The sequence below is a fragment of the Thermobia domestica genome, chromosome 6 (genome assembly GCF_964235325.1).
Source record: "Thermobia domestica chromosome 6, izTheDome1.hap1.1, whole genome shotgun sequence".
Classification (NCBI taxonomy): Eukaryota; Metazoa; Arthropoda; class Insecta; order Zygentoma; family Lepismatidae; genus Thermobia; species Thermobia domestica.
Genome location: NC_137459.1, coordinates 268179129 through 268200153, shown reverse-complemented (window position 1 = coordinate 268200153; position 21025 = coordinate 268179129). Strand labels below are relative to the sequence as shown.

Here is a 21025-nt window from a genome sequence, read left to right as displayed (position 1 = left end):
TGACCTAGACAATACGATTTTGCATGTGATACCGTTATCACAACTCACCTATCTGTTTTCGATTTGTAACTAAAGATAGATTTAGCATTTTTTGCGGGTTCTGTAAATAGCGGTATACGAAAAACAGATATGTGACTTATGATAACGGTTTCACATGCAAAATCGTATTGTCTAGTTCACTACGTTTCTGCTTTTCCAATATTTTTATTTGTTTTGAAGATATTGCAGAAAAATTCTAAAATTAGCGGTAGTTTAATTTCGCTTTAGTGAAGATCCTTAACAGAAGAGATGAAGCCTATTCTTGAGACGTTAAGTTGATCGCCAAAAAAAAAAAAATCGCTTCTCGATATCTCTTACTTGTGTTCTTGCCGTTCCCTATAGGGTGAAAACAGAAGTCATGCGGTAAAATCCAATGTCCAGGAGCCTCGACCATGTACCCAGGTTTGTAAACAGCTAAACGTATCATGTTCCTAAAACATAGTGCAAAAATTGGGTCCAAAGTTAACGACTGAAGCCGTAAAAGCTTGTCACGGAGTCAGATGTGTTCCTTCGACTCCAAAAGAACTATATCAGTGATGTGTACGATGAATGACAGTTAACGATAAAAAGTTTTGTTTGTTTGCTGAAATTAGTTTCGTAACTAACTTCAGAATGAAAGGACAAGTTGAGTAAAGTTTCTAGTAAATTAAAAATAATGTAATTTTCGGTACGTTCCAGCCATACCACCGTTATTCCCAAAATATATTCTACGAATCGGAAACAAGTTTTGTCGCTGACTGTACAGTTCGATAAAATGATCATCCAGAGGCTGGATTAAACCAGTATAGCCACCAGAAATGAGATAAACGAGTAGTATTCCAGAGTTTCAATAGGAGTGAGAGAGAGATACAAGGACAAAAATTCATACATAAAGGAATACCTTTTTCAGGTAAATGAAGGAGAAAGGGAGGAGAGAGAAGTGAAATGATCTGGCGGACAGGCGCGGAGAGCGTGAGACAGGTCACCAAAGAGATGACCAGAAAAGAAGACGAGATACACATGTTCATTGACATACATGCGTAAACTGCACATATCCTATCGTTTTCTGCCCTGTACCCTACTGCACCTATCACTCTATATCTTTCTACTTCTCTGATCTGTTTTCCGGCGACGGGTTTAGAGATCTCCTCCATATCCCTTTGCTTTCCAGTCTTTCGGGCAGACTCTCCCTGTAGTCCTTTCTGATTCTCTCTATTTAAATATATGCGCAGTTCATGGATCCCGGATTTTTGGAAAATGACATTTACTTGCAAGCGCATATAAAATGTTATTCAGTATCGTAAAAGCGATTAAAATGATATTGAATAAATAGCTAGTTCATAAATTATTTTACCTAGTTTTATTTAAATAGGAATGATTGAAATATGTTTATTTTATCAAAATTACAACAGCGGTGCATATGTGTATGCTACTGCAAATATGTAATTTCTCTCTAAATTTATTAATGAATAATACACCAAAGAAAAGTAACTACTTAAAAAAGTACTAAGTTCAAAGATGAAACGTATCTGATGTTTTTAACTATTTATTTATTTGACTTTATTTACTGAAGGCATTTCCTGATCATATAAAACCATGTATTTCCAAGAACATGAAGTTCTTTATATTATTTAATTCGTGTAAAAGAAATAAATACTCAATAAGTTTTAAGTTTATGAATGTCTTTTTCATATGCATTCGTGAGTACCTCATAATCTTGAGAACTATGAAATTCCTTCTGTAACTTAAGAATTTTAGTATTTTAGGAAGAACATATTTGAAAAATTTGTTTTCCAATAAGTGTCGGAAAGGAATTTGGTAGCCTATGTTCAATAAAGGACAAACTATGGCCTTAAAGCATTAGATGAAGTATATATATGTACCACCTGGTACATTTGCGAAGCTTAGTTGCCTAAATCCGAGGGGTAGCATGCTTACAAAAACACTTTGTCTTCGTATATATATATATATATATATATATATATATATATATATATATATATATATATATATATATATATATATAATATCACACATTTCAGAATTATATTGGAGATATCATGTGAGCCACTTTCGTCAATACTAAAGGTAACAAACTATATTCGTATAATATAAGAAACGTGCAAGTCGTTTAGAAATTCTTACTGCTCCAAGAAACATATAGGTTTAACAACAATCTATATTTATGGTAAATTAGGTGAAATAAATAAAGAAAGAAAAGACCAAAATAACCCACGAGTCCGAATCAAGAAAATTGCTAAGGGAGGTTGCGTGTTTCAGCAAGTACTTTATTATAAGATCGAGCTCTATGACGAAAGATCTGTTGCGTCAAACGTGAGTTATTGTTTATAATTAAGTCCAGCCGAAATTCTGAATAACAAACTAGCAATTAGGGGCTAGAAATTAGAGGGCAAAGTGCTAGAAATTGCTGCTTAGGCCACAAACTAGTTCTATATGTGTATAAACTATTGCAGAAAAAGTCATGACTGATATTACATGAAGAAAAAAGTGAGGACATGGTAAAACCGCAAAAAAAAGCACGTATGTGACAATGAACGTAGCTAGGAAAAAATGAATGTTTGGGTATTTTTCATGCTAGATCTCAAAAATTACGCGTGGTGCTGCAATCAGGCCCGATTTTTTTTTTTGTGTGTGTGTGTGTATGTTGTGCAAAACCTTATGAGTGGCGTTTGTTCTATCTTACTAGCTCCATGATAATTGCTACGGATATATGGTTAGGGGGTTTTCTGCTCTTGCACCCATGACACCCATCGTCGAACTGAACCACGGTATTAAGACACTTAATGTAGCAGCAAAGTGTCATTGAAATCCAATCCCAGTTAAAGTTAATATGTTCACACGGTTGCGTTATATAATTTAGAGTTCTCTTTGGCTAGCTAGGGGCTCCGCCCCCGGACCACCAAGTTTGCTCGACCTACGGCCTCGGATCTTTCAAAACATACAATTCTACAAAATTTCAAGTTTCTCTTCGTATTTCAACTATCTAAAAGAGAAGATTTTGCATCCCAAGAAAACACCCATTTAAATAATATAGCAATAAATTCATCCCAACTTTAGACCCCTTAAAAACTAAATATATTCATTGTTAGCAATTTTTTGTGGGTTATTTCGGTAAGTCTACAATTATGCCAAATTTAATCATTCTGATCATGCTGAAAGGGTCTAAAAATTTTGGGGTGTAGAAGACGTCCCATATAAATAACATTGGGAAGATTTTTCAGTTCTCCATAAAACCTCTCTATGCTTGAAAATGTTTATTTGTGACGACTTACTTAGGTAGTGCTAACAAAAACGTACACGCATATCGAATTTCATGTTTTTATTCCAATTCAAAGTATCTGAAATATGAGATTATAAGTCCAAAAAAGGGCCCATTCAAATAACTTGGAGAATTTATTCATCCACCTTAGGCCCCCTACAAATGAAAAATATTAGCTTTTTGCAATTTTCGTGTGAGTCAGTACCTGAAAGCTACAATCATGCTAAATCTCAACTTTCCACGTCAAACGGAAGTATTCATTTTAGGTCACTTCATATAGTTTTATATATAGGCCCTAGTTACGGTTAGGATAGATGTAACGCAATCTTGTGAACATAACTTCCGAAACTGGGATTGGATTTCAGTAACACTTTGCTGATACATTAAGTGCATTAACACCGTGGTACAGTTCGACGATAGGTGTCGTGGATGCAAGAAGGAGCTAACTCCCTTTCATATCATCGCATGAGAACCAGAATAACGTAACTCCATTTTCGTAGGTTTACAGGCGAGAGAACAAAAATATTATTTTCTTAGAAAGATGTGGTTTCAATAAGATGGTAATTAAGCTGCATTACAGCAGATGATCGACAAGGAGAACATATGGCGTTACGTTCCATTTACACCAAGTGGGGCTTTCAAAATTAGTCCAAACGTGAAGAAAACGAACACCATATTTTTGGAGTTACCTTCCTCTGGAGTTAATGCGACGATATATGCGTGGCAATTATCATGGAGCTAGAAAGATGAAGCAAACGCTACACGCAAGCTTTTGCACAACTGAACACAAACCAAAGCGGGCCTCATTGCTGCACCATGCGTAGTTTCTGAGTTCTAGTCTGAAAAAATATCCAAACATTTATTTTTTTCCGGGCTGCGACCATCGTCACGCACGTGCTTTCTTTTGCGTTTTTACCATGTCTCATTTTTTATCGTTGTAATATCAGTCATAATTTTCTTGCAATAGTTTATACACATACAGAACTACTTTGTGACCTAGGCAGCGATTTTTAGCATTTTGCTCTCCTGAGATAATACACCTCAGAAATAGCATCAACATCACAAATTTTAATTTTAGGACACCTATAAATTTACGGTGTCAGTAGTATCGTAGCTGTGGATATTTCTACAGGATCTTTACATGCAATAACATTCAGCACAAAACTTATGAACCCCCCACTTTATGCCATTTCATAATACAGCCTCTTTAAATGTGTTATGTTCTGTAGTTTTCTGGTGACTTCATGTATTGGTTTGCAACCATGCATATTTACTTAGAAGCAAAAGTTTATATTCTCCAAGTACCTCAGTCTTTCCTGTAAAGATTTGTTTTTGTTTTATGTTCGTTTAATGAAACATTCTGAGCAACTGCTGTTTTCGTAAATGCTTGCAAATGCACCCCACCGACAAGAAAGATGGCCGCCATTCAGGAACACTTGTACATATGACAACGTGAATAGTGTCATTGACCTAACCATACACAAGGTTAGTCACACTCCAATTTCTATAATTTTCGGAGATGGTCGAGCAACCATTTTCACCACCTTTGGATACTTTGTCAAAAAAAAAAAAAAAAAAAAACTTGAGAGAATTAGTTATTTGGTTCATATTTCATAAACAAATGTTTTATTAATAAACCTAGAACAAAATATAATTTTTAATGCAAAAATTTGGAAGATTAATTTAAAATAGACATTTTCTAAAAAATAAAAAAATAAAAAATAAAAAAATTGAGGTGATTTCCTTCAAATTTTATGAATAACATTGTGTTAATAATTTTACAATATTGTATGTTTCATTATATAATTTTAAAAAAATCAAGAGCAAGAAAATGTAGTACGTTGGACCATACTTTTAATTTAGTTTTCTAATAATGTTTAAATAATAAATCCTAAGCGATAGCATTTATGTATATTTTTTATATTTATTTAGAAAACGAAGTATCTTGAATCATACTTTTATAGAAATTGACATATATTGTTGAGTAATTGTGGACGGTTATCGATTTAACTCACTCACCCTAATTCCATAATAAATTTAGAGCAAGAAATTATTTATTATCCATAAACCTTGTATGGAATTATTTGTAAAAAAAAAAAAAAAAAATGGAAAAAGGAAATATCAAGGGAAAAAGTGAAAATGTTGGTAACAGCTACAAAAGACGCTGGCAGAATCGAAAGCCTGGTTCATATTCTTCATCTCCAAACAAAACCAAGTCAGCGATGTTATCTGTGTTGACACACCAACTTCCGAGGAAATGGCTTTGATTTTTAAAAGTTGTATTGACAGAATACGAGAAGGTCTAAATAAACAGTGATAATGGCATTGCATTTTTAGATGTACAAAGCTATCTGAGATTTCTCATCTTCTTACTTATAGTTCGCTGCATGGCAGATTCGCATTTCTTTATTTTTATTTTTTATCATCATTACTTTTTTTTTATATATTTGGCTTATCAGGAAACAGAATATTTCTCCTTAGGAACGTATTATAATTTCTATAGAAATGTAAATAGGGGAGCCACTCATCTACTTCCATTTCTTGTAGAAATCCTTTTGTATCGTTGTTCGATCCCTACTTTCATTCTACACTGAAAATTAAAGAGAACCGCTTAAGCGTGAAGAAATGAAAAAGGGAGTCCCAGATACTCACTTGTTATGAATGACCTGATATGTATTTGTATAAAGAAAATCATATTTAAGAACGTTGCATATTATCATTTTTATAGTCAAAGAAAAAAACAACTTTCGTTGCTGGTATCGTTTTTATGATTTACCCTAAGAGCTTTATAATGTTATTCTCAAATTGTTAAGCATAGCTTTTTCATTATGTATAAGATTGAGAAAGAAACCAATCTCATCTACCACATTTTATGTATAAGTACTATGGTTTTCTTCTCTAGTTTACTGGCAAGAATATGTCCCTCTGGTACACGAAGTCCAGAGCTCGATCCTCGCTAGGCATCTATTGAACGCACAGCTGTGGTTCTGGTCGCACTTCTGGAGGCAAGACGGTTGAATGATAGTGCACTGATTCAATAAAAGGTCATGCAGACAACATCATGCTTGTAGTTTTTTTTTTCTCAAATTTATCCCGTTTCTTCCTGCATATTAAATTTATCGGTTTGTTTGTAATAGTCTGTCCTCATCCATCTCCCGTAGAACAAAGTGCATGATTGAAGATGAAATGAAACATAACATTCTTCGATTATGCTCTTTAAACTAAAAGAGACGCATGATTAAGACAAATGAATGATGATGAATGTGCGAGGAAGTAGGAGCACCGTAAGAAAACACACCGGCACGATATTGTGCACTACAAGTTTACTTCGCCAGGGATCAAAAAAATTGCATAATTGTGGAACGTTAAGGATTTAATTTTCAAAAAGATTCAATTTTATGTAGGCTATGTTTCGTCTTACGTAGCCACGCTGCTAAGGACATAAGCACAAATTAACCAAGTACTGGGCAGTTCATATAGCGGCTTTATTGTTATTTTTATTTATTATCAGAGCCTTAGCTGGATATTTCGGTCCCCGGGGCGAAGTAGAATTCGCGGTGCCCCCTAAACTCATCTCGCTAAGCTTCTTTTATGCATGTAAGGCTATGCATAGGCTGAATTTTTATTACGCTACTCGGACAGACAATTGCGACAACCCAAAGTGATCATTAAAAAAATATATTATTTTACAAATAAGAGTTGTAATATTTTCCATAAGTAGAAGCTTTGCGTTGTATATACTTAACACAAACAAACTATTTGCTGAGCGAAACAATATATTCACATTAAATAACTACATAGTGTTACAGATTCGCCAACTAACACTTTGGCTTCATCAGACACTATCATGATAATATGTAGTTTTTTTGTTTTTTTTTTTAAATGTGCTATATTATTTTGCTCAGCAAATTGTTTGTGTTAAATAAGAGCTATTTTCAAAAGGCTTATTTTTGGCTTTTAGTTAAATTTACAAAACTCTCTTTGGTTGCTATGCTATGCATATATATTTCGAGAACAGTTACGGAATTTTACAATTATTTACAACGTTTCATAATATCAATAAGGAATGCAATTTCAGTACATCACAAACTACGTGCTTTTAAAATATTCGGAATGGGTGTCAGCATTAATTTCCAGTAATAATCGTGAACTTTTGAAATGTTATTATGCATGTGATCGCACAATAACATTTTAACTTCGATAATTTTACGGTAAAAACGTTTGTGAAATATAATGGGAATTCAGAAAGAGCCTTCTTTGCGAATTTCTCAATATTGGTCGATGAGGCTAAAGTGTATGTTTAATGTTTGTATTTAAATTCCAAAATTTACTCTGGCTACTACATATATTTGAAATCACAGAAATCACTTTATTTTTTAATGAATAAAAAGTTACTTAGGTTACTTGAATTTAAGGTTACTTATTATTAGATAACATAGATGCATGCGCATAGGAAATACAAATTCAGAACCCAATTATCTTCTTATTGTAACTTCCCTTCACACTTTATTCAAGCTTAGGACTGATTATGACTCAATTGTTTCTACCAAACTAGAAACAGTTTTTCCATTGGCGTGTTTAAAAGTTGCGAAAACATCTTATATCTTCTTGTCTGTATATGATAATGGTAAAACAACTCAGATCCTTTATATCGTATCCTCTTTTGGGGTGAGGAGTTGTAAAATTCCTTGTCATTATTTTGTTTCATTTACTTCATAACTTTACTGTGGATAGAAGTACTGCATGGCACGTAAGTGGTGTGAAGTCTACTGCGCCATACATATTCTGTTAAATATGATTCAGTTCTTCTGATACACATCCTCCCTATGAATCGTCGAATGTCTCGTTTTACTCTCGCCCAATAAAATTCAATCATTGATGTATATGTTGTATTGTCATTCGGATCAACAAAATTAATGCTGTGATTTACTGTATCATGCTGGTATCCTAAAGCAGATATATCTGCTAAATCCTCTCCAGCAACCTGTTTTTATAATTGTGACGGGTAAGACATTAGTTGATATAACATTTCCTAACGTTGCGTCATTTCTTGCTTACACCAACACCATAAAAGTTCTTCTAGTTCGTTGGTCAATTCCTCCAACAACTCATTTGGTGCACATTATAGGACTCTGTTGTATTTGCGTTTGCCAAAAAGGCTCTCGTCCACTTCAACTTTGGGGCCCTTACCTCCAATTTTGGCACTGGTTTCAAACAGCCACATTGCAAGGAGCTCTCTAAACTCATTTAACAGTTTTGAAATTGTATTTTGACTGAGACCCATTTCACTTGTATTTACCGAGGCTAGGTATCGCAGAAACCACCAAAGTAGAATTTCAAAAAAACAAGTCAAGTTTTACTTTTGCTATCGAAAACAAAGTGCCATGTCGAATAGAAGATTTCTTCCTACAGTTCCTATCTGTAGCTGAGTTTATTTTTACCTATTTAAAAAAGTACTGTTGATTGGTTGCTATTATAATTCTAAATTTGAGTTTTCTATCGAAAAATTAAATAAATACAGTGGTACATTCATGTCCAAAATTATTGTCGCATATCTATAACTGTCTTCTTGTAAGAATATAATTTGATAATGGTTTTGCAGAGTACTTTCAATACTGAAACTATGTGTATAATTGAGAAATGTATATTTGTGGTAAATTTCATAGCAAAAGAATTATAAATACAAAAATTAGAGTGAGTGAAACAAACGTTGCTAAATGGACAAGAAAATTTTAATTTTCGTTTTATTGTTCTTATTTACTGCTCTTTTGATATGAAATTTTCTACATGCATGTCGTCGCCGATTGTATATACATACACTAACCTTATAAGAAATACCGGTCGAATTCCTTATCAAATTATATACCTACAACAGCATATTTATAGACATGCGACAATAATTTTGGACATGAGTGTACATATATTAAATATATTGACAAATATGTTATATTCAAAAATAAAATACAGCAGATTTCTAAAAGTAGTGATCTTTTTACATTTATATTTTGTTACTTTTCATAGTCACAAATTTTTAAAGAACATGGTGGAAAATTTACTTAGTACGTAATTAGAATATATATATATAATATATGTGTGTGTGTAAAGACCTTATATTGTGTACTTAAATTTTACAATTTTCCAAACATCACATTTAGATTTCATTTTAAACAAACGAAAAAAAGAAAAAAAATAATGTATCTTCGGTTCATAATTAAAAAGTAAATGCCTATTATGAGCATGTCATCCATAGCAAATGCTAGTGCACAATATGAGTGTCAAAAATGTTCGATATTAAAGAGATTACCATTTAACAATACAAGATAATTTGTAATATTCTACATTAAAACCGAGCTCTTCGTTATTTATAACACTAGGAAAAATATACTGTATAATTCATATTTCTTCACAATGACAAACTTCCATAAATACTCAAAGATCCGCGATGGCTCAGGATCTTCCCGCTGGTCTAATAGCTAGCACGTGCGCCTTTGGTGTACAGGGTCCGGGTTAGATTCCCGGTGGGAGAGCTTTTGTGATTTTAATTGTCCTCGACGTTTCTGTGTTCGTGCCCCTGTCGTTCTAGGTGATTGGAACAAAGTCGAGTAAAGCAATTAAAATTAAGTAATAAGTAGTTCAGGTAAGTTACTGAGACACGTTCGGTGAGTCAGTTAACTTTTAAAACAATGGTATTGCATTCACCTCTGGTGCTTGTGGTCCTGAGTTCGATCCCAGCCCCCGCCAAGTGAACTTTGTGGTGGACAAACACATTGTGCATGGGGTTCTCCAATTTCCTCCCACTTTCTTCATTCCACAATTTCATTCATTTCTCACCATCAGCGTCTCCTTTAGCCTAGCAGGCATAATCGTGGAACGTAAAACTCAAAGGTATTATTTCATTTTGTTTTGTCCATAAATACTCATATATGTTAAGAGACCTAAAATAGCTTACCATTCCCATTTTTACAAATATTACTATTGCCTCCGCATGCACCACAGAACTTCAAAGCTTGAACCAGATGCCATTGTAAAAGAAATTGTTTCAGTCCATAAGTGGCGATAGTTTTACGTACGCCTGTAATGCTTTCAAAGGTGTCCATGTTGACTGGCCTGTAAACTAGTTGACAACTAATTAAAATATATACCCTTGAAATGAGATTGTGTAATTCTTACCGCCTAGGGGTTGGCGCTGACAACAACTATGACAACTGAGGTGGGAGAGTCACGGGTGGGGTGCTGACTGCCACGGGTGCTGACTGCCACAGCCAATTATTGGTGCTGATTGCCACGACTGGCGCTGATTGCCAATATCAAGGTGCTGACTGCCACGATGGCGTGCTGACTGCCACGAGCCTGAGAGAAAGTTGCTAGAAGTAACATTACCGGACGCCAAGAAGCATGAAAGAAACTAGATGAACCTTAGGATCGTGTTGTTCAGACGAACACCTAGCAAAGGTCTCTGTATATACACTCATGTCCAAAATTATTGTCGCATGACTATAAATATGTTGTTCTAGTAATATAATTTGATAACGAAAAATGAAAAAAATGAAATGAAAGCTTTGAGTTTTACGTCCCACGATTATGCCGGTTAGACTAAAGGAGACGGTGAGGATGAGTAATGAATGAAAATGGTGGGATGAAGAAAGTGGGAGGAAACGGGAGAATCCCGAGAAAACCCACGCACACGGTGTTTGTCCACCACAAAGTTCACTTGGCTGAGGCTGGTATCGAACCCGGGGCCCCTAGCACCAGAGGTGAACGCTCTACCACTGAGAATTTGATAACGAATTCTCCGGGTATTTTTTATAATGTTAGTATGTGTATAATCGGCAAAGACAAGTATGTGGTAAATTTCATGTCAAAAGAGCAGTAAATAAGAACAATAAAACGAAAATAAATTTTTCTTGTCCATTAGTTACATTTTATTTTACTCATTATGATTTTCGCATTTATAATTCTTTCCCTATGAAATTTACCACAAATATATTACTTCCTGATTATACACATATCAGTATTAAAAGTACTCTGCAAAATTATCAAATTATATTCTTACAAGAAGACAGTTATAGATATGGGACAATAATTTTGAACATGAGTGTACTTCAGTTTTGTCAGGGAGCGGTGCGTACAAAATTGGTACGATTTATGTATTCTCACTTGAACTCCCTATGTCAGCATGAACTGTGTACAGCTGCGCAAGTTGTTTCGAGCAGCTCTTGAAAGTTCCATCAAAAAAGCACTGCTGGCTGTCCCTCACAAGGGAAGTTCAGGATAAAGCACTCGCCTGCAGAGATACTAAGCATGCCATTCAAAGTCCCAATTCATGCTGATTACAACAACCTAATAAAATTCCTGTACGGTTGAGGACGGTTCGAGATATTTAACTTCATACAAGTTTATATGAGAAAATGAGGATATACGCATTTATACGTGTTAAGTTCAACATAATTAGTAAGGAATATTGACATACGAATTGAAAGCTATCGGAACTAACAGAAAAAAAAAAGTGTTTCGCAATAACTAGCGGGTTTGTTAGATACAACTAGTCATTGCATTGTTCACAATAATCATAGGTTAGAGACAGTAGCGTAGCCAGGATGTGTGTTTGGGGGGGGGGGCAAGTGCTGTTATAGGTACATATTGAAAAATTACTAACAAAAAATATATAAACATAAAAATATATAAAAAATTACAAACATCAAAGTACCAAAGTACATTGTCGGACCTCTTTGGGGGGGGCGGCCCCTCCGGGCCCCCCTTCCCTTCGCCACTGGTTAGAGATGAAAATTGATCACTGTTGTTCTTCTGTTTTATGAAGAAATGACGCAGGCGAAAGACTCCCTTGCACCACGAACATTTTATATGTGCAATTGCGTTGCATCCGTCAAGGGAACAGTTCGCAGAACCAAAGCAAAAAGCAAATTCGACAATTGATTCAAAAGTTATAGGCCTATAATTTGTTCGTAACCTGCCTTGTAGAACGCAAACTGAAACAATCATCACTCATTTTCTCATATAAACTTCTAAGCTGAATATCTCGAACAGTTCTCAACGTACAGGAGTTTTATTACCTGTTGTAATCAGCATGAATTGGTCATTCAAATGACATGCTTATTTCTCTGCAGGCGAGTGCTTCTCCCAAACTTCCCTTGTCAGCTGGCTTCAGACACTCATATCCATTAAATAATACAATAAAACAATTAATATAAACAATGAAATGTGCAAATTGTACATATAACAGAAAAGACAATCCCTTTATAAACATCCAAGCGTATGTCGTTACACTTAGTGGGCAACTTTGTAATTTATAGGAATCCACATAGATTTGCTGTGATGATTACTAAATTAATCCCTAATTATTCTCTACTAAATTAATTAATAATCATAAATTTAGTATGAGGGATTAATTCCTCTATTTCCAAATACAGTTTCTCCCAGGCTCGTGGCAGTCAGCACGCCGTCGTGGCAGTCAGCACCTTCATATTTGCAATCAGTCACAGTCGTGGCAGTCAGCACCAATAATTGGCTGTGGCAGTCAGCACCCGTGGCAGTCAGCACCTATCCGAGTCACGTAGCATCTCGCGTGGGAAAATCAAGTATGACTAATTGGTCAGGTGGAACGATATCCAGGAAAGAAGCAAATCTTCTGATGAAAATCACGATAACAGATGTGTACCCTTAAATTGAGTTTTACCCGAAAATTTCATCTTCCCCCCTTAAAAAGTATAGTGGTATATCCATAATTGTATATCTAATAAAATAATAATTTCAAATTGATTAGTCTTTTTTCAATTGCTACGATCTCAAATAAGATCCGTTTCATATTTTTATAATTGATAAAGTGAATTATTGTTCGATTTGTGATGCACAGTTATTGCTTTCACTAATATATATTTTAATTTATTTTTCTTTTCAGTGGTGCTTCAAAACTATGATATTCTCGTGCATGATGTTTATATGACACGTGGTAACACCGCGGTTTTCAGGTGTCAAATTCCGAGTTATGTTCGAGACTACTTAACAGTGACATCGTGGATTCAGGGAGATAGTTTTAATATATATCCATCTTATGACGGAGGTAAGTACATTCTTCATTATTTATGTATTATTATTTAGTTTGATTATACCAATAATAATAATAATAATTGTTAAATTATACAAATCGATATTGTTGTCAAAGTTATTAACACCTAAAATACTGTTTGTTTATATGTTTGATTGTTGAAGGTTAGGACCTATTTTAGCACTGAAGCAATATTTGAGGTGAAACTATGGTTTAAGTTGCATCGAAAGCACATGAAGCTGAATTTAAATACTAAGTTCTATCTAAAGAAAATAAACTGAAAAACATAACTGGTAGCTTGTACTAAAAAACATATAATCCTAGAAAGCAAACGAATAACCCTTGAAAATTGCTCACGCGATTTGCATAACGAAGGAATATCGCATGATACATTCAATAGTATATTGTATAATACCTAAAGTACATATTTTTTTTCACAATGCATTATAAAACGAGGGGGCCGCGGTGGATCAGTGGTAGAGCGTTCACCTCTGGTGCTTGGGGTCCCGGGTTCGATCCCAGCCCCCGCCAAGTGAACTTTGTGGTGTACAAACACCGTGTGCGTGGGTTTTTCTCGGGGTTGTCCCGTTTCCTCCCTCTTATTTCATTCATTTCTCATAATCACCGTCTCCTTTAGCCTAACCGGCATAAGCGTGGGACGTAAAACTCAAAGATTTCATTTCATTTTTTTCATTATAAAACGAATTTCTGTATACTTCAACATGTATTGCTTTTCAATAACGTATAATATCTATAATATCTATAACCTCTATGCGCTTTTTCTCTGCGTCCTCTTCTACAAAGTGATGACGTATCTTTTGTAGTTTCACTTTCTTGTTTCAATTTTCAATCAAGAGAGAAGTAATTATGTTATGATAATTAGTTGTTTTACCGGATGATAACAAAGAGAAGTTCACTTGTATATAGAAATGCAGTAAACAAACAATACAGATTAAAGAATGCTTATTTTTTCTACTTGTTAGAAAACATTTTGTAGGGTCATTGTGTTCAACGTAATCCCCAACACCTTTGAACTAAGACTTGTTAAAGTTCATTTTCAATTTCAATAGTATATTCAAATAATCTGCGTTAAATGTTTTCGATTTGTATGCAATAAAATGTATATTTTATTTTAACTTTACAAAATGCTCTCATTGCTTGTAGTTAAGATCAGGTGCGAATGAAGAGCGACTTTGCTTCTAGCAGATTTTAAATCCATTTATATTCCGACATGAATGGAACTAAAGAGCTAATTAAATATTCCGAAATGAATGGAACTAAAGAACTAATTAAAGAACTTTGGAGCTAAAGTTGTACACGTGAATTTTGTACTTTCTCAATTACCTTTTTTTAATAAAATTTTCTGCTAGGTACAGTTAAAAATAATTACAGTTCTCTATTTATTTCCTTATTCTTCTTCATCTTATTTAACAACTTCATAGGTCTATTTCCCTATGTATTTACCAGGGAAACATTAAGCTCTTCTTAGATATTTGGTAGTTTGTTGGTGAGTTTGTAGTCACTCAGAGACCGAGGGTTTTAGGATGACAGGATCCAAGGATCTTCTGGCGAAGTAGTGTTTGTAGCTACCTCTCACTCAGAGACCGAGTGTCCTACAGAGGAGGATAGAACTCAAATACCAGGCGTGATATAGAGTGGAGGCATGATCAGCTGGACAAGATGGATGCCTTCTACAGTGTTGTGGCTTCTTTTGTCCTAGAATGTCGACTGCCTTCGTTGATCTTCCTTATTTGACGATTGTTAAATATAGTTTTATTTGTGGTTGTCATCTAAAGTTATTTATAGCCAGCACGTGATGTTCAAAGCGCGTGTGGATTCCTGTAATATGTATTAAATCTTCAGCTGTATCTTTTCTGTGAATTATAAGAGTTTTAGGAAACATCGGTAAAATATATATATATATATATATATATATATATATATATATATATATATATATATATATATATATATATATATATATATACATATATATATATATATATATAAGTTTTGGTTCAATATATTATATACATTTTATTTCAGGTCTCCAAACGATTTTTATTGCTTGATAGCAGTTAAGAGCAAGGACTGAATTCACCAAAATAATTCCAACAATAGTTCTATAGACATCCTCCGACTTTGCTGAAACTTGGAGTATCCTTTGGTTGGGACTGAACATTTATTCCTGATGCTTAGAGTTGAATATAGTCAGATATCAAGGGCAATTCGCCCATCTTGAAAAACAAACATGTTTTAAACCACATGACTCATAAATTTATCAGATTTGCATGAGATGTCTTTAAAATAGTTTGTTTAGATGCAGTATGACTTATTTTTTTCTAAACTCACCACTACTAAGATTAAAATTGTTCGAGAACAAGGGTAAATTTGCATGCCAAATGTTGAAATATTTATTTCACAATCAATTTGCATAAAATTATTTAATACTTATTAAACGTAGCACTTGTTTTGGGTTGTTTTCTTTCGCCAAATACCTTACACTACTATATTGTAAACATTGACAATTGGTCATTTTTGGGAAAGAATGAATTCATTTTTAATCGAGTAATTGAAAACTACTTAATTAAATCTAAAACTGAGAAAGAGATTTTCCTCCCATCTATGTCTCCATTTTTTTCAGGGCTATGTGTAAATGAAATGAAATGAAATCTTCGAGTTTTACGTCCCACGGTTATGCCGGTTAGGCTAAAGGAGACGGTGATTATAAGAAATGAATGAAATGGTGGAATGAAGAAAGTGGGAGGAAACAGGAGAACCCCGAGAAAACCCACGCACACGGTGTTTGTCCACCACAAAGTTCACTTGGTGCATATATATCATATTGGTGTAACAGGTGTCATCACATTCCATCAGTTCTCATCTCCTTGTTATACCAATCTGTTTTTATATGTATTCTTTAAGAGTGGATACCTAGCTGAACGTCCTGAACGGTTTGTAACTGCAGAGGAGTTTCCCATCGATATTGATGGTGTGAACGTTTGCGATCAGTGTGGCGCGTCATTTTCCATTCGGTGTTCATAGTGCAAGTTAGGTTTACTTTGAACATTTCATGAATGTGGACGATGTCCATTTTGTGAATTGTAATACATACATAACATTAAAGGTTGATCTCTGCAACTCCCAGAAACATATTTTCTGTCGCCGTCCTCATGCGCATGGTGAGTCATTAGCAGCTAATATTTTTCATGTCATCATTGTTCACATTACATTTTCAAATGAGCTTTACTAGAGTTTGCACTTGCGACCTCAGACTCAAGGGGTTCCTTGTTAGAAGCTACTAATACGATTTATTACTACTACTACTACTACTACTACTACTACTACTACTACTAATACTACTACTACTATTATTATTATTATTATTATTATTATTATTTCCACGACATTTCTAAACTAAAGGCAATACTGATTTTATTGACTATCACTTTTTATTAACTTTCGAACATAAACATCTTATTTTTTTTTAGTGTTGATTTTTGTTTTATTCACTTAATTTTTTTTTCTTCAAGAGTTAGCACTTGCCAATACTTCTCGTGGTTTAAATTAGTCAGATGCTTTAACCTTAGGAAACACGTTTAACTGTAACTTTCCTTTAAAAAAGAATCATAAATATGTGTTTTCCTTGAGTGTTTCCAATATGGCTTATTACTTGGTGTTGACTTGAATTCAGAGGAAGGGAGTCAATCAACCTCCACTTATAAGGATATGTTTCAGGGTAACTATGTTTGGAAATAAAATCTGACATTTATACTTTGGCGTGGGAAACCCGGGTTCGATTCTCGGCGGGAGCTCATGTGGTTCGGATTCCACGTTAATCAGTAGACCCACGTCTTATATAGCCTCGCTGTTCAACGGGGCGTTAAACTCAAAATCAACTCAATTCAACTGATTTTTATAATAATAACTTAAGCTTAAGCTTAAGCTAATAATAGCTTAAGAATTATTCTTATTCGTTGGTAATAACATTTTCCAAATATTCTGTTGAAGATCTCCGAATTACATGTATATATTCTTTCTGTCCTCAGCCACAGATTGGTGGGCAACATGGAAATTTTAATTTTCTCTCTTCCTTGAGAGAGCTGTTTTATACTTTGATAACGCATCTTCTTCGTAACCTCATCTAGATCCTTGGTCTTCCTCTTCCTGGTTTTCCTTCTGCCTTTCCCTCTATCTACTCGGTGATCCAGTGGGAGTGCCGAATATGGCTAAGCATGTTATTGTTTTTTTTTTTCTTTTTCGTATTTATCTTCATGATCTGTTGTCCTTCATTAGCTTCCTTTAGTACGTTTTCACTCCCTTTCCTTTCAGTCCATGATATGCACAGCATTCTATGCCACACCTCATTTCAATATTAAGCCAATTGTGAAAACAATGCGCTGCTGAAACGGTCGAAATTACATATTTATATATGTATTTATATAAGGTGTTTTAAAACAACACCGACAACGTTTGGGAGGTGATTCCTGACACCAAAATAAGACAAAAAAGTATAGACCAACCTGGGTGCACAAATGCTTCCTTTCGGAGTTATAGGCTGCGGAAAACATGAAAAAAAAAAAAAAACTTAAAGGTCCATAGTTTTAAAACTATGGGACCTACTGTAGTCGGGTCAAGACTTCACTTAGGAACTAGTATGTGCGCTATCCAGAATCCATGTTTCAGAATCCTAAGGTACTCACGCAACATTTTTATAGAATGAGTTCGGCTACAGGCATATCATTTGAAGTACTCACCAACTGCTTCTATAAAAATTGTTGCGGCAGTACCGCAGGTTTTTGAAACATGGATATTTGGATAGGACACATACTAGTTTCTGAGTGAAGTCTCGACCCGACTACAATAGGTCTCATGGTATTGGAGCTATGGACCTTTTAAAGTTCATTTTCTCATTTTTTCGGCAGCCTGTAACTCAGAAAGTATGCATTTGTGCTCCTACGTTGCCCTATAGCTTTGTGTTAGGAATCATTTCACAAACGTTTTCTGTGTTGTTTCGAAACGCCCTGTATAAATGCATATATACATATGTAATTTCGACCGTTTCAGCAGCGCATTGTTTTTACAATTGGCTTAATATTACTGCACTGATTGGTCTCAATAAAACGTGATCCCAGGATAAAGTTAAAGCGAATGAATTACATAATTAAATATTCAGATACTCTTCACTGGATTATGTAAAATTTACAGCTTTTCCACACCAAAGTTAAAAGTGAAAATGGAATTTTTAATTTAACTTCTCCTAGTTCCGCTCTTTATGATAATAAAAGTGTTCTATAAAATTAAATAATCATGGGAAAATTGATGGAATGAACATATAGGGGAAAAATAATTGCAAGGAAATCCACGAACAAGACATTGTTCATCACAGCATTATGTGTTCTGTGATCGAATCAAAAACCTTTCGTATCGCATATAATTGCTCTACCACTGATCAATTATACCCCGTTTCAAGCTTTGTGAAATGAAAGAACACGAGCTAATACCAGTACAGCGGCTTCGCCAATTTAACTAGAAAGAAACATATTAATATGTAAACATGGTTTTGCCGATAACAATAATATACCTCGTTATTTTGATTTGCATTCACAGAACACGAAACAATTGCAGAGAAACACTTGCAACAGCTTGTTCATTTCACCGCATTACTTAAACCAATACCTAAAACTTTAATTGGATTGGGGTGAGGCTAGGAACAAAATAATGTTTCTGTGTAATTGTGGAACTTTCTTTGCAATAGATTGTGAAGAACGCATTGTAGTGAACCGCACTGAGAGGGTAAAATACATAGCTCTCATTTTCTGAAATTAACAAACTAGGATTATGAGAGACCGTTGAGTTAGAATCAGTCGTGCAATTAAAGCCACAGTTTTGGTACCATGCCTTATTAATTGGATCAGTGCTACTAACTTGACCTAATGATACAATATTGTTCGTGGAAAAAATCGGTAGACGGCTCCACAAGCTTTGTAGGTAATCCCTTGGAAACTTGATTGTATAATTCTATATATATATATAAAAAAAGAAAGTGGCAAAGAGTTTTGATTCGAAAAAAAATGTTACTTTTCCTTCTAATACTACAACAGAATTAAAGTCGAAGAACCATAGTTAAGGAAGCATCATGTAATACCAACTGGAGGCGTGAGAAAAATCAGCTTGCTTTTACTTTCACTTAAATTTTGAATGACAGTGTTTGAGAAATGATCACTAAACACGTGCTTTTTTGCCTAGAACTTAGATTTACGAAACAAATTGTTTACAAACTAAGCTGCCATCAATAACTGCTCAGGTTTCCGTTTTCTCCATAACAACGGTTAATTATGTAGAAATATATGTTGGAAAGCTAATTACCATAAAACTAATATAAAAAATAAAGTACATTTAAAGGGTACACTTCTGACTATTTAAAACCTAGTTTTGATTATAATTTTGTATTACAACGGAGTTTATTTCAAGTTCCTAATACTTATACTTAACACTTTCTCATATACAGTATAATGTGAGTTTTGTTTGCAGATCATGTGACTTTAGGCAAATCGAACTCATATTAGTTCACGTATCTTATATTTAGGCTATTCATGTTTTTTTTTTTTTTTAATATAATATTAGCAATTTTCCTTAACCCTCTAATGTTTATCGTTATTTTATGCAGTCCTCTTCTGTTGTGGTGGGTGGGTAGTATCAGTACATTTCTTGAAGTTTTCAAACAAATGCGATTTCTCTAGTCGCTATTAATACTACTATAACTTTTGTCATACAAATATGAAAGATTCTGTTGAAGGTGTCTTTTTGAAGGAGACGATATTGATTTTATCCCATATGCTAAAATTTTAAATGTCAAGTACTGACCAGAAAATTCCTAGCTAACATTTGGTGAAGCAGAAATTCGAAAATTAACACGCAAATTCCATCTAAATGTAGATGATCAGCTCGTGATTTCCGTAAAATAAAGTGCGGCTGATTAACTAAATCACTTTGGGCTTATCTGCAATATATTCCAGCAAATGTGAAAGGATTCTTTCTCTCAGGTGTCTCTCAGATAAATCTTACAGCAATTTCATTTTGGCCATCTCTGCTTGTATGAACAGCCTTTCTGCTGTTACTTATCATGATAGTAGGATCATTTCCTTCACGGTTTAACCTAGAAAATACGGGCATTAATGATTGCACTTAGATATGAATTGAGTTAGCGTATCTTTCAGCAGCGAGGCTGTATGATACGTGAACCTACAAGTTAACGTGGAATCAGAACCAAATGAGTTCCCTCCGGGAATCGAACTCAAGTGTATGTGCATTCTTAAGTCCTTGAGATTAACATTTTTAACGTATCGTTCGATATGATCTCTACCTATCTTTCTTTTGATACCAACTGCAAAATGACAAAGTTGTTGTAATTACAAATTCACGCTGAGTACCGGCACCTTTTTATTTGAGAAAATTCATTACTTTTAAGTAATAAACCCTACTTTATCCTTTTTCATTTCGTACATAATATTTTAATTTCTTAACTTTAAATCAGAATGTTTCTTTCCTTTCCTATTTACGCATCAACAACATTTTAGAAACGTTGTTGATTATTAATAGATTTCAGGAATGCAGTGATACCAATAGTGTAGGTTAAGTTTCGCAACGTGTAGACAGTGTTA

At 34.3% G+C, this 21025-nt stretch overlaps 1 protein-coding gene across 1 annotated transcript in view; it reads left to right on the top strand.

Annotated features, from left to right (window-relative positions):
* LOC145687543 (cell adhesion molecule Dscam2-like) overlaps positions 1-21025 on the top strand; it is a 1184503-nt gene that overhangs the window by 370866 nt on the left and 792612 nt on the right. The window contains exon 3 of the mRNA XM_081761007.1: positions 13215-13376. Within this exon, the coding sequence (XP_081617133.1) occupies positions 13215-13376 (162 nt within the window). The remainder of the gene's footprint in view (positions 1-13214; positions 13377-21025) is intronic.